Source organism: Palaemon carinicauda, chromosome 4 (assembly GCF_036898095.1).
Source record: "Palaemon carinicauda isolate YSFRI2023 chromosome 4, ASM3689809v2, whole genome shotgun sequence".
Lineage (NCBI taxonomy): Eukaryota > Metazoa > Arthropoda > Malacostraca > Decapoda > Palaemonidae > Palaemon > Palaemon carinicauda.
In genome coordinates, this window is record NC_090728.1 from 85,630,789 (window position 1) to 85,645,788 (window position 15,000).

General features: G+C 39.2%; 1 protein-coding gene across 3 annotated transcripts in view; it reads right to left on the reverse strand.

The window, feature by feature from the left end:
* LOC137640042 (sulfhydryl oxidase 2-like) overlaps positions 1-15,000 on the reverse strand; it is a 267,317-nt gene that overhangs the window by 164,098 nt on the left and 88,219 nt on the right. For all 3 annotated transcript variants that reach the window (XM_068372423.1, XM_068372422.1, XM_068372424.1), the window contains exons 4-5: positions 11,805-11,928; positions 11,466-11,667 (exon numbers count right to left, since the gene is read on the reverse strand). In XM_068372423.1, the coding sequence (XP_068228524.1) occupies positions 11,466-11,667; positions 11,805-11,928 (326 nt within the window). The remainder of the gene's footprint in view (positions 1-11,465; positions 11,668-11,804; positions 11,929-15,000) is intronic.

The window sequence follows — 15,000 nt, forward strand, 5'->3', positions numbered from 1 at the left end:
TCAACGCTCAATGGCGTAATGTTTACTTCGTGTGTCGAAATAAAATTCGGGTGTAGAGTCAAAAATTTGCTCGAATTTTACTTCGGATGTTGGAAAATTCGGATGTAGATACGTTCGTGTGTAGAGGTTCCACTGTATATGGATACTCTTTTGGCAAAGCTGGAAGGTAGCCATTAGACTTTTAATGTGAGTTGGCTGGGGGGTACCCAGCCGCTTATAGCTACGTCCCCTATTTGATTGCAGGCACGACTCATCGGGGGACAGGTGATGGTGGGCCTGATGGGTAACGTATCTGCCTGGTGTTTGCCAGTCGGGAGTTCGTGTCCAGCTCAGACTTATTAGTGCCATTAGTGTCTGCAACCTTACCCTCCCCTTGACCTGAGGTTAGGGGTTTTGGGGAGCCTATAGGGCTATCTACTGAGTCATTAGCAGCCACTGCATGGCCCTCCCTGGTCCTAGCTTTGGTGGACAGGAGGCTTGGGCCGCTGATCATAAAATATATGGTCAGTCTCTAAAAGTATTGTCCTGCTTGCTAGGGCAATGTCATTGTCCCATACCTCTGCTATTCATGAGCAGCCTTTAAACCTTAAACTACCGGTTTGTATTAGTTAGGAAAAATACATTTAATTTCCAAATTTGTTCTTTGTTCCTTCACTAACAAACCATATGTTATTTATATAATGACTCAACCTTAGGAAGGTGGTAAGTCCAACTACTGGCTTAGTCATTGACTCGGGTTTTCCCTGTACAGTAATAGACTGTATCAGAGGAGAACCTTGACACTTCACTAACAAATACAAAGTGAGTATGATAGCAGCCTGAGCAATCTATGTGGTTATAAGAGATAGCTCATGAATGTCTAAGTAAGCATATTCCAAGTTATAAATAGGAATATTTGTATACATAGATATAGACGATTCCCAATGCTTACCTCGCGGTACTGACATGTAAAATTATACAGTCGGCCATCGTTTATCATGGTCATTAGGTTACAGAAACAGGCGCAATAAGTAAATTTTCGTGATTATGGGATGAACTAGGGTAGCGTACCTCCTAACATAAAAAGTCACTACCCCAGCCTAGTATCGTTTTTATTTGGTTTCTACCACCGTTTATAATCACACGTACAATGTAGAGTACATGTGCACACATGTACACTACGTACTGGACACACTAAGGCTACAGTACAGTATTGTCCTAATGTAAATTTTTACAGAGTCGTCATCATCTCCTTACTGTTCCGTATACCAAAACAGTTGTTCCTTTCTAGTAATAATGTAATACTGTAGTCTATATTCCTGTAATATATGTACAGTAATATCACTATAGTACAGCTTAACTGTACTGTATGTGTACGGTGTTTTCGTTCAGGCGACTCACGTAGCCTACGCGTTTTCTGGAAGCATGACGCAATGATGTGTCTTCTCTTGCGTAGTGCTGTATGCTATATCTACGGTGCAGTAACTTGGTTATTATATTTATTCAGTCTTCTACTTCATTGGGCTAGAAAAATAAAAAATAATGATAAAAGTATCGTCAGTAACATTCATCAACAATCATTGTATAAACGCATACAGCCAATAACGGAACCAATAAGAAAATAAACAGATTTTGCATTTTAATAATCTCATGAATTTTTCTACTTACATACTAGTTTGGAAGAACTGACTTGACATCATCTAATGTGCTCAGTACAGTATAATCATATACTGTAGTTGTGTTTTTAAGTAAAATAAAAATAAGAATTAATTTCATCTTTGCAGTAAAAACATTCCTTTACGATTGTTTAGTAGGTGTACGTAATAATTTGTAGAGATGGCAGTAGACAGTATGCTTACATAATCTCTTTGATGTACTTGTAAACATGGCTGAAACTCACAAAATTGTTTTACTTTTATACTTTCCTAAACAGAAATACAGCTTATTTTATAAACATAAATATCTCGGTAATACTAGTTTCTTTTAAAAGAAACAAACAAAAACAATACATTTGATTACTGTTCAACTCTCTCTCTCTCTCTCTCCAACCCTTCGTGGTATGGTTTACATGGGAGATTTTAATGCTCGTCATCCAGACTTGGGAGATCTTGCTGGCACTGTGAACCGCAACGGGAACCTACTTCTAGGATATATTCGTCAAAATCAACTGACCCGTTGGGACACTGGTGGATCTACGCATGCACGAGGTGGTACTTTGGATCACATCTTGACCTGTGGACTCGTACCTTCCCGAGTCAATTGTGTAACGGTTCCTACGCTCTTTTCTGATCACATTGGTCTTAGCATCCAATATTCCCTTCCCGCTACACCTACTCCAATACACAATCGCACTTGCATCACAATTCCGCCTAAGTACCAGCCTACGTACATTTCATATATGACTAACCTTCGACCTACATTTGACCTCCACTGTCCGGAGAAACTTTACTCCTTACTTGTTAGTACCACACATGCTTTCCACACACAATATATCAGAAAGCCTCATATCAGGCATCGTGTTAGTGCTATGACACTGGATAATCGAATTTCTCAGGCAGAAAAGAAGGCGATGGATGATGGCCTTGCCTTTATGAGACAACCAAGTCCTGAGACTCTGCACCAGTATCAACTATCGAGAGATGATCTAGTTGCTCTACAGCAATGTGTACAAACAGATTCCTGGCACAAATTAACAGACAGCATCAACCATCAAACAAGCATTGGTTCCATGTGGCACCTCATCAACAGGATTGTGAAGAAGAAACCCCCAAGTGTCCTCCACCACAGCCCTGCTCAGTATGCACAGGACCTTATTGATGAGTGGTCAGCACAGTCACGAACCATCAACCTTCCAGCTCATATACAAGACTCTCTCTTTTCACAAAAAAACCATCGTGCCTTACGTCTCAGTTCCGCCTTACTGAGCAGTGATGAAGAGGATGATGTACCCATAACTAAGGAAGAGCTACGACGTGCCTTAGCAAGGAGTAAGAAGTCAGCTCCTGGTGATGATGGCATCACCTATGCAGTTCTTTGCACACTCATAAAAATACCTGGCAACCCTCTCCTCCAGCTCTACAACCTCTGCCTCTGCTTGGGATATGTGCCCCTAGCATGGACTCATAGTACAATTGTACCCATTCCCAAGCCTAGCACTGACAAATTTCGTCCTATCTCCCTCACCTCCTGTTTCTGCAAAGTATTTGAACGTATTCTCCTCTCACGCCTTATGTTCTGGCTGCAAGATAAGCTTTCGTCTAGAATATACGGCTTCCTACCCCAACGAGGAACACATCATTGTCTCATGGAGCTCTACACTCGTCTCTCCCCAACCAGTGTTGTAGCCTTCATTGATTTGAAAAGTGCATTTGACGTTGCAAATAGAGACATTATTTTAGATCAGCTTATTGATTTTGGAATCAAGGGAAACCTTTCGAGGTGGATACATGGATATCTTCGAAATAGAGTCTCTCGTGTGCTGTTTAAGGGAGTATTGAGCACTGCAAAGGAACTTGAACTTGGTACTCCACAAGGGGGAGTACTTAGTCCATTTTTATTTAATATCCTCCTACATCGCCTTCTTTCCTTACTTCCTGATACTGATAACACAACCATCACTTGCTACGCAGACAATATTTGCATTCACTCAACCTCTCCGGATCACTTGCAACGCTTCCTTTCTTATTTCTACGAATCAGCATCCTCCTGTGGTCTTATCATCTCCCCAGGAAAAAGTAGAATCTTCTCCCCAAGGCCAGCAAGGAATCTACCAGAATTTACTGTGGGGAACAATGTTGTACCTTTATGCACACAATATATTTACTTGGGAGCGCCAGTGCAAATTACACCATCCATTCCAGCGAGACAGAGAGTACATCCCATTGTTCAAGATCTGCTGGCCCGGTTACAGTGACGCCTGACTCCTCTCAAGTGGCTTACTAATTATTCTGCAGGAGTATCTATCCCAGTTGCCAGAACCATATATATTGCTTTCATCCGCTCAGTGATAGATTATTATCTTTCCCCTGCACTATGTCAACTCTCCAGATCAACTCTACAGCCGCTTGAAAAATTCCAGAACCAAGCAATGAGACTCATTCTAGGTTGTCCAGCATGCACTAGAATTGTAAACATGCAACATGAACTCCGTCTCTCTCCACTCGTTGAGAGAATATACTCCAATGTCACCTACTTCAGTATCAAATGCCTGTATAACCCTCACCTGTCTCCTCACTATTCAAACATCATCAGAACTTCTCTCGATCTAGATGCACCTCGTCCACAACTACGCCATGGGGGACGTACACTAGTTAGTACTGTCTGTTCAAGCATTCGGGGGCTTGACATCAACATCGTGGCAGAGAATGTGGATCATGGCCTTGCACCCTGGCAGACTCCTGTGCCAGAAACCTCTTACACTCCAGTCTCTAAGACTGACTTGCCTCAACTTCAACAACGTGTATTGGAGACCATCGACAGGCTATCCTCGTCCCTCAGTGTAGCCCATCACCTCTACACAGACGGCTCCCTACAGCAGGATGGCAGTGCTGGATGTGCTGTTTTCTCCCCCACTTTGGAACCCCCGCCAGAGGGCTGGACAGGCCGTCGCCTCCCAAAGTCATCAAGCTCCACGTATTGTGAACTACATGGACTTCTAGATGCAGTTATTTTAATCACACGGACCAGAAACAACGGCTTGATCATCTGCGACTCGCAACCGGCACTCCAAGCCCTTTCTTCGCATAAGCCAGCATACCAGCCCCTGGTTACACAAATACATAAGCAACTAGACATGGCCAACATGAGCTCACTGGTAGTGCACTTCCTATGGATTCCCTCTCACGTGGGTCTTCTGGCTAACAACACCGTTGACCATCTTGCAAAGGCTGCCTGTCAACTGGATCCTCCAGATGTTGATGCTCCCAGTCCATCTCTCCTGTGCTGCAGAAAAATGGTGCGCCAAGCTGCTCGCTCACCTACTCATCATCGTAGTAATGCCGAGAGAGCCACCAGTATATCAATACAGCATTATGATCACTTCTTTCCTCACCAACATAAATATCGCCGCAGTGGACTCATGGTTCGTCAAAATAACATGATTTGCGCGCGTCTTCGGCTGGGTTGGCGACGAGTTTGGCAGGTGGCTGAGCAAGATGGAGTTCCTCACTTCTCCTCCTGTAGGTTGTGTGACGCACCCAACGCCAACACCCTGGAACACTATTGCCTGGAATGTCCTCTTGTTAGTGACATATTACCCCAAAGACTCACAGTAGTTGATACATGTAAAAGATTATTGTCAGATAATGATTTGCTCGATGAGATCCTCATGCGCCATCCTCACTTTGGTGGATATTGAATAATCCGCTGTTTTGTAATGTTAATTAAAGATAGGTACAACCTACCTAAGAAATCAAACTAAATTTAATTTGTATTCCATATGAATTCATTTGCATAACCATAAATATATAGAAATGAGCAATATTATTTTGATATGTCCTAGATATCTGTCTATGCTTTATTTTGTATCCCTTTGTATAGCCTTCATTATATGCTATAGATGTAAACAATACTGTTTAAATATGTACTTAAATGTCTATATATAATTTTTTTTTATTCTTTAGGTATAACTGAATTACAATGTAGATGTAAACAATATTACTGTATTACCATGTACTCAAATGTCTCACGCCAATGGGCGCAATAAATTGATTAAAACAAATCTCTCTCTCTCTCTCTCTCTCTCTCTCTCTCTCTCTCTCTCTCTCTCTCTCTCTCTCTCTCTCTCTCATCATAGCTTAAACTATCAGATTTTGTTTCAGAAGCCTTATTGCATTCTAGAAAATTATGATTATTTAAATAGTTAATTGTGCTTTGATTAAACAATTATGTACTTTGTTTTAAATTTTGGGTGTATTTTAACAAAGTATTTTAAGTGATGTAATCAGATCAACTGATGCACATACGAATCAGTAACAAAGAGTATTCTTTATACTATTTCTTAACTTATTCAAAACATCTACTGTATATAGTTGATATAGTATTGCATAAGTACCGATGTGCTATAAGCTATCATAATTCTTATATAATACACTTATAGCTCTCAATATCATAATAGCTCTCTCTCTCTCTCTCTCTCTCTCTCTCTCTCTCTCTCTCTCTCTCTCTCTCTCTCTCTCTCTCTCTCTCTCTCAAATGAAATCTTTGTTTCCATACAAAGTCTCTATTGAATACTCACTGACGGAGCCATAATAAATAATTTCCTAAGCTAATAACAAAGCACCACAGAGCTGAAAACTATAAAATATCGTGCATCGGCAACATGAATGAAACTCTGGTTAACGTTAAGCAATTCAACTCCAAGTACAAATAAATAAAATATGAGAGAAGTATTTCAAATAAATCTACTGAAATTAGTATGCTAATTGGAAAATGACTGATCAAGTAATAATTGTTTCTTTTAGTAAATATGAAATATCCTTCGGTAGCATAATAATAAGGATGTTATTTGATCTAAAAATTGAGGTTGATGGCGGACTACTCAGGGCTGATCAGCTGATTTTAATGTAAACAATGCATGAGATTATAATACAATGTTTTTAATTATAAATACGATAGTAAAAGGTGAATATGACATGCATTATTATTGGATTCAGTTAAGTGAAACACCAGTTTAATCAAAATCCGGTTTATTTCAAATTGTTGGAATTTATTTTAATTTCAACCTTACTAGATTTTATCAACAAAAAAATTATTTAACAATCAAAACAACGTACATTATAGAGTAGATCCACTAATAAGACTGTGACATTGCCGTACATTACCTTTTTCCCTAGACATGCCCAAAGATACACAATAATGTAAAGCACTTATCACAAATGTTGAAGTTGACGTATTCCAAAATTGTTGTTGTCTTGGAGTTAGAACGTTCAGTTTTGTTCAGAGTTAATTTCCTATTACTAATGTAGATGCCGGCCTGGCTACTGAGTAACTCTTACTGTAACTATTCACCGAGGCTGTGGTAACCTCTGAGGTAATTTACTTCTTACCTTTGACAGGTACATATTACGCACGTGCAAGGCCTATTAGGCAATTACTAGTTTAAGTAACTTAATTTATAAGTTTAATTTTATTATTCATTTTACTTATCATTAACGCTAATACAGTACTTACTATACTAAGTGGCATTAAGTTATTTACTTTTAATTTATTAAGCAAAATAGATAAAGCTTCGAATCAAGCTAACGACCGAATGGCTATTCCACACAGTCAGGCACAAATATCAATCCTTTCTAATTTCTAATAAAATATAGCTGTAATTTTTTATCACAGGAAATGGATATACACTGTACCGAGAGCGCTAGGACCAGCTTAATGGAGAGATACATAGTGGCGCGCAGCACTCTCAGTGTAAACGAGCGCAGGCTATTTGAAATCATCGTGCAACGTGAATTTTATCATGATTATGAGAATTTTTATATAATAGGTATCGTGTTGTTCTTGGTCGTGTAAAACCAGAATCACAAATTATGAACCCGCGATAAAGGAAGGCCGACTGTATAGTAATAATAAACTATACTAGGTTACACAAGAGAAATGGTTAATACCTGCAGAGGTTGAAGCCAGCTAGCAGAGGGACCCATGGCACTGTTCCCCAAGAGAGGAGATGAAGAAAACAGAAAAGAAAAGCGCCAGTCATACTATTCATTCATCTCAGACTTAAACCGGGTAACCAATGCCTTCAACCATCTGCTACTTGTCCAACAAGGAACCTGAGGTATCAACAGGACCGATAGAGAATGTATCAAGTCTTCTGTGGGCCACGTCTTAAAGATAGTGGGTGTCGAAGATCATCTGATGCTTCCACGCTCCCGCTTGTAACACTTGGAACACTGAAAAATTGCGTTTAAATACCAAGGACCTATTGATGCCCCTGACATCATCAGCTCTCGGTTTTTGAGCTGGAGGAAGATCAGGATTTAAAGAAGTCTAAAACTTTGCAAATCCATGAAAAAAAGGTGTTCTTGGTGACCATCCTCTCAATTCTACCTGAGCTAATGAATAGGACTGACAACTGGGGCAGAGTTGCTGCAGTGCATTTAAGATATCTCAAACTCCTCACTGGGCACTGACCACCTGGTAAGACCATCCAGAGCCCATGAGTGTCTCTTCCCAATGGAATAAACCTTTGGGTTACTCTTAATTGAGCAAGACCTAAATTGGAAGGACTGGAGACAATCTTCATAAGTAGGGTCGTTCCCACTCTGCTGAGCGCTCATGTGGGTCCCCCATCCAGACAATGGATCACATACTTCGTGGATGTGACCAGGGACAAATCTGTGCAGATTTGGACCTCTATGAATGTAATCAGGCCGCCATGCGGTGGATACAATGTTAGTAATATCTGTTCCATAGTTTGCAATTTGGTTTTCATAAAGGCCTTGGAGCATGTGATGCCCTTCTTACAATCTCTAATACTGTACAAAAATCCCTTGATAGTGGTCAAGAAGTTCTTATGATTGGCCTTGATTTTAGTGCTGCCTTTGACTGTGTTAATCATGAGGCCCTTGTTTTCAAACTCAAAACAGTTGGGAGTGGGTGGGTCATATATTAGCATTATTATTGAATTTTCAAGAAATAGATTGAAAAGCATTATTGTTGGTGGGCACCATAGTGAGTATAGGAATGTGATGCCTGGTGGTCTTCAGGGTAGTGTCATTGGCCATTTACTTTTCATACTATATAGATATGACATGTAGTTTGGCCTAAAAAACAAGCTTGTTGCATATGCAGATAATGCTACATTTTCTGCATCCATTCCATCTCCAGAATGTAGATCTGGGGTTGCTGAATCCCTTAATACAGATATAGCTGAAATTAGTGCATGATGCTAATTATGTGGCACGAAGTATAATCCGAACAAAACTCAAAGTATGATTGTAAGTACGTCAAGGACAGTGGCTCCTCAATATCTGGATCTCAGCGTTGATATATCTTTAACTCTGTATGACTTAAAATTTTAGGTGTGATTCTCGACAGCACATTTACTTTTGAGAAACACATTAGGTCTATGTCTTCTTCAATTGCACAAAAAATTGGCTTACTGAGAAAGTCTTTCAAGATTTTTGGTGATCATTCTATTCTGAAGAAGTGTTTTAATTCTTTAATTCTACCTTGTTTCGAGTATTGTTCTCCTGTCTGGTCTTCAGCTGCTGATTCTCATCTTAATTTGTTGGGCAGGAACTTACGGTCTATTAAATTTCTTATTCCTGATCTAGATATTAATCTCTGGCACCATCGTTCAATCAGTTTGTTATGCATGTTGCATAAGTTTTTCCATAATTCAGGTAATCCTTTACATTCAGATCTTCCTGGGCAGTTCCATCCTGTACGTAATACCAGGCATGGAGTTAATTCTAAAAGTCAGGCCTTCTTCATCATGAGGCTCAATACTACACAGTATTCTAGAAGTTTTATTCCAGCTGAGACCAAGTTGTGGAATGATTTTCCTAATCAAGTAGTTAAATGGGTAGAACTTCAAAAGTTCACACTTGCAGCAAATGTTTGTATATTGAACAGGCTGACATGTATCTTTTTATGGTTTATATATGAAATAACCCGTTTTGATTTTGTTGCTGTTTTTAATATGTTATTCTAATCATTCATTATTTCTCATAAAACTTATTTACTGAATTTCCTTATTTCCTTTCCTCACTGGGCTATTTTTCAATACTGGAGCCCTTGGGTTTATTGCATCTCACTTTTCCAACTAGGGTTGTAGCTTAGCAAGTAATAATAATAATAATAATAATAATAATAATAATAATAATAGGGCAACAAGATATGACGATGAATGGACTGTGCTCTATTATCAATATACAGTATGCCAGTGAACAATTGGGATATAAATCTTCTTTATAATTTCTCTTGATATTTCTTCATTGTCTCAATGGAGTGCTTGCTTCCTTTAATAAATTGTGGTATGAGGAGATCTTAAAAATAAACATACACACTCAGGCTAATAAAAATGGAGTAATGTAACACAGTCTTCCTCTCATATTTTCGTGGTGAAAACTGGCAAGTTTAAGGCGAGTTAAGGGGGATCAAGATCTCATGGACATATAACTCAGGAAGAGGTGCCAATAGTCATTTCGTGACAGATATATACCACAAGGAGACCTCTACTTGGAAATTCAGACTATTGCCTTTTTGGTTTGGAGAATGTCTATAATTTAGGTTTCAGATAGTATTTTTATCATACTGTATTCTATTACTAAAACACGCCTTTCTTATATTTACGTAAGCACATCTGAACCATTACACAACCCTTTTCTGCCCAAAGTAGGTATTTTTGACTTCTTCCTCAAGAGTTTGAGGAAGATATATTTATATTACTTTCCTATAAAAAATTCTCTCTTGGTTGTCTATGTTTCTTGTTAGCATTGTAATGCAAATTAACTTTTTTTTTCACATTTTTCTAGATTATATTCCTTGAACTTCTGTGTTTTCTCATTCATATATTTAATTTTCATATTATGGTTATGTTCTGAGATGCACATAGTGTCAGAGATAATAACTAAGTATGAATAAAGTATAAAAAGTGCCCATAAAGTACGCTAAAAAGAATATAATGTGCTAGCAACATCTTACTCATGTGAGGGTATTTGGTATATGTAATGTATATACTTCTGGTTTTGAGGGAAGTGGTTCATCATTGTTCAGAAAACAACCATGAAATTAGATGATTATATTTTTAAGTTCCTCAGTGGTGATATATAATTTCCCCTAAAAGCCAAAACTAACACCTAATAAAGTTAATCAGATGATTTCTTAAAAAACTGATGGCCGATATCTCAAAACATGAAATTTTCATAGAAATATTGAAACTACTTTTTATTTATTGACCAATATTGACCATTCACATATGAAATTATAGGAAATTATATGTTCCATAAACACCAAAAGGGGTTTTGGAAAATTATAAAAACTAAAAAATGGCAATCTTTAATATTATTACCAATATGTTTAGACAAAATACATATAAAAATGAGGACTGATAAGAAAAATCTGTTCTATAAATTTTTTTTCCTATGAAAATTAGGTTTGAAATGACCACAAAATACCATTGTTTTAATGGGTCAGAGTTGCGCCCCTTAAGAGCAGGAGCCTACACTGGCACACAGCCAGCTCAATTTACATCCACCTCATAACAAGAAAGGTAGCAATTTATGTAAATTATTCCGTATAGGTAAGTGGAATTGATTAGAATCCAACTGGATTACAACATTTTGTCCTAAGACCAAGCAATGGGATTGGTAAGGTCTTTCACTTGTCATAAATGTTTTCCTCAATTTCCTTTAGTTGTTTATGAAGCTGCTTCCCTTATAATAAACACTGTAAAATTACTTTTAATTGTATATTGTTGTTTCTTTCATATTCTTTACTGTGATGTATAACTAGTGAAAGAATAATTACTCTACAGTACTTACCTGTATAAGGAGTTTTATATGGAAGCATGCTTCGCTGAAGATGAAATTTTTTCATGAGCATCTCTGTCAATTCTTTACGAGTAGTAGGGCTGTTCTTCACTACTTCTTCCTTACCACTGTGATCTACATAAATAACAATGGGGTACACTGCACCATATCTATTAGCATCACCCTCTGATGCTTCCTTATACTTTATGGCAACCTGAAAGATATTTTGGCAAATTATCAAGCGGCCAAGGTAATTCAGCATTTCTGAAGTCACATAACGAACTTACAAGGAAATTGGAGTTTACACTCCTTTTATACTATTCAAGATATTACACAACAAATCCAACTTACGCTTGAATATCCGCCTAAGTCCATCATTACAGATCTTCCTACAGTAGAATCTCCAGAATCTATAATTATGACTGTATGCTCGGCACTCTGAGGAACTTCTTCCCATGCATTTGCTATTTGTCCCCTGTTAAAGAAAATAAGATTACAATGCAGTTCATACAAACCAATATGTTTAAAAAAAATTTTCTCTAAAGATACATAAAGGGATGTCCCATATCTTACAATATATTTGTTCTAGTGACCTCAAATCTCCAAAAACAGATCTATGACAGATTATTCATAATTTGAAAAATCACCTGAATATCTGGCTGTAAAAAAATTGAAGTTTTACTGAGGTGTTTTGCCTAAAAGCAAACTACTCTGACACCCTAAAAGAGGAGGTCACAGTAAGCATAAAGCTTCTCCCCTTTCTAATAAAGGATATGAGAAGTCAGGTTAAGTGGGATTATCCCAAACTACGATGAAAGAATAATTTTGTTAGAAAATTTGCCAGAGCCAGCAAATGCTCTGATGATAGACACTGTCTACGGTGGCATGCAAAAGATAAAAAAAAAGAAAAAAAAAAAAATTGGAATTACTGTAATTTGTATTTTTTCTAACTATACATATCTTAGCTCTTTACCATGGATATATTGTTCTGGCATAGCTAGAAATTAACCATAAACTTTTCATGAGAGTTATAATAACCCACCGCTAGTCAGTGCGGGTAGCAGGGGGGAGACTGACCACTCAGCTCACTCACTCACCCAGTGTATTGTCCCTTTTGATTGCAAGCAGGACTTACTGGGGACAAGTGATGGTGGGCCAAGAATGAGTAAAGAGCTTAGTTTTGTATACAGTAGTTAGGAAAAATACAAATTACTTAAAAATTTGTTATTTGTTCTTACCCACATACAAACCCTTTGCTCTTTATCTTATTACTATGGAGACTTACACTTAGGAGAGTGTAAGTCCTAACACAACTGGCTGGGAACTTGTCCTGTGGTACTCTGAACTCATGTGAGCATGAGAAGAGTACAGTAACTTTAAACCTCGTGAATTGTCAGTCTGATAAGCTAGAAAGCTGTCGGCCCAGTCAATCATGGTGAAGGAGTGAACATTAATCACTGTGACTTAGCCAAGTAAGAATACTGAAGTGAAAACACTCTTCTTACTTAACCTGGGCATTACCAGATTTCCCGTCGCAGGGACAACAGGGACATAAAATGGTAGTTACTTGCAGTCGGAGGTAGGCCAGCATGCAGAGTCCTCCAGAAGCCTTTCCCCCAACAGAGGGGGAAGATGAAGGAAGAAAATGGTAGTCTTTCTATACATTCATCACAGAATAACACCAAGTAATGTCTACCCTTGGCTGACCACAAGTTATCCGGTAAGTGAGCTTAGGTATCATACAACACTTGTTTTGCTGCCAACACAGGACTTCTGAAGAGAATATCCAGACTCTTGTGGGTTACGTCTTGTAGGTAATGGGCTGAAAGGGTGTTCTAGGGATACTAGAGATCCACCTGATGGATCAGCACCACAGAGAAGTTTCATTTAAATACAAGGAGTGTGCTTATGCCACTAATATATAAAGAGCTCTGGGTCTACATTTGTGTTGAGGAGAGTCAGGGTTCAAAGCCTGGTTGATGACCCAGTGAATCCCCGCTTAGTTCAACTTCAAGAGATTCTCCTCTTGACCTTGTCCCTGTTTACAAACAGGTATTCGATGGGCGGACAACCTCTAGCTGTTTGATGAGACCATGCCTCAACAATCTCTTTTGACATATTAACTGCTGAACCAGATCATTGGCTACATGATGGAGACTCAAAATTTGGAATGGCCCAAAGCTGGGATCCACTTCGTTTGGATTCTGAGCAACGATCTCAGGGACAAAGTTGAGCGTTAGCGGCCCTCCATTCTCTAGGCTGGGATATGTCATAGAAGAGACCACGGCCCTTGCTGACTCATTGTGGAGGCCAAAGTGAGAAGGGAAAACCGTCTTAAGAAGTCATGATTGAAGGACTGACAAGCGGTATGAAAGGGAGCTCCTTTCAGAGTGTAGTATAGGAACTCCGCTCCAAGGATGTGGTCTAACTTACAACTGGGGACCAGTAAGCTCGAAGCTCTGCATGAGGAGAGGCAATTTCATCGAGGAAGAAATATTGACTCCGTTCTATCTAAAGATGAGGCTCAAGACTGAGCAGTAGCCTTTCCCGACCAAGACTGAGAAGGGTCTTCCCTCCCTGAGGTACAGAAACAACTCTGCTATTACAGGGATAGTGGCATCAAGAGGTGCTGGGGCTCTTTCCACGACATCAATCTTAGAAGATAGCCCACTTTGCCTGATAGACGACAGCAAAAGACGGCCTACGGAGGTATTCAGACATACTTTCAGCTACTACTCGCCTAAAGAAGCTTTGCGAGAGATGTTGGATGACCTCCAGGCATGAAGTTGTAGAGAAGCCACTGGCTTAAGGTGTATCTATGCGTAAGGTTGATTTGAAAAAGTCAGGAAAGGGAGGAAGCTCTCTCGGTACCTCTATGGGCAGGAGTAGAAAGTCTTGGTACTATTCTGCTTACTGCCACAATGGAGTTATCAAGGCCATCAACAGGTCTTGCAATGTCCTTCCTTACTGATGAGTCCTCTCATCAGACAAAATGGGGGAAACACATAGACGGGCCGGTTGTCCCCTAGATGTTGGAATGACTCTTGCAAAGGTGCCTGAGATCCCTTACTGGTGAGCAGAACCTTGGAAGCTTCTCATTAAAAGATGTCACGAATCGATCTCTCACCAGCAATCATCCCTACGGTCGGGACTTTGATGGCTAATTGGTGGAGTAAAGACCCCTCAGAGCAAATTATCTAAGCCTTCCAGCTCAGATTGTTTGCAAGGAAGATTCTCTTGCATGTAATGAATCGGGCTGAAAAAGGGGCAATCGAGTTGTCTTACGTCCATCTCAGCATTTCTTCGGCTAGTTGGCAAAGCTGCCATGAAAAAATATCCCTTGCTCATTTAGGTATTCCATTACTGTAGTGTTAGTGTTGTTGGAAGTGTTTGAGAGCCAGAAGATCTGCTCTCAATTCTACGAAGTTGTGTGGCTCTGCAAATCAGACTTGGCCCATTACCTGGAGGCCATATGTTGCAACAGGTGAGCGGCTCCAGTCAATTCCAAGGAGGGAGAGAAAAGGTCTACTCCCCTGAGAAGGTTGGT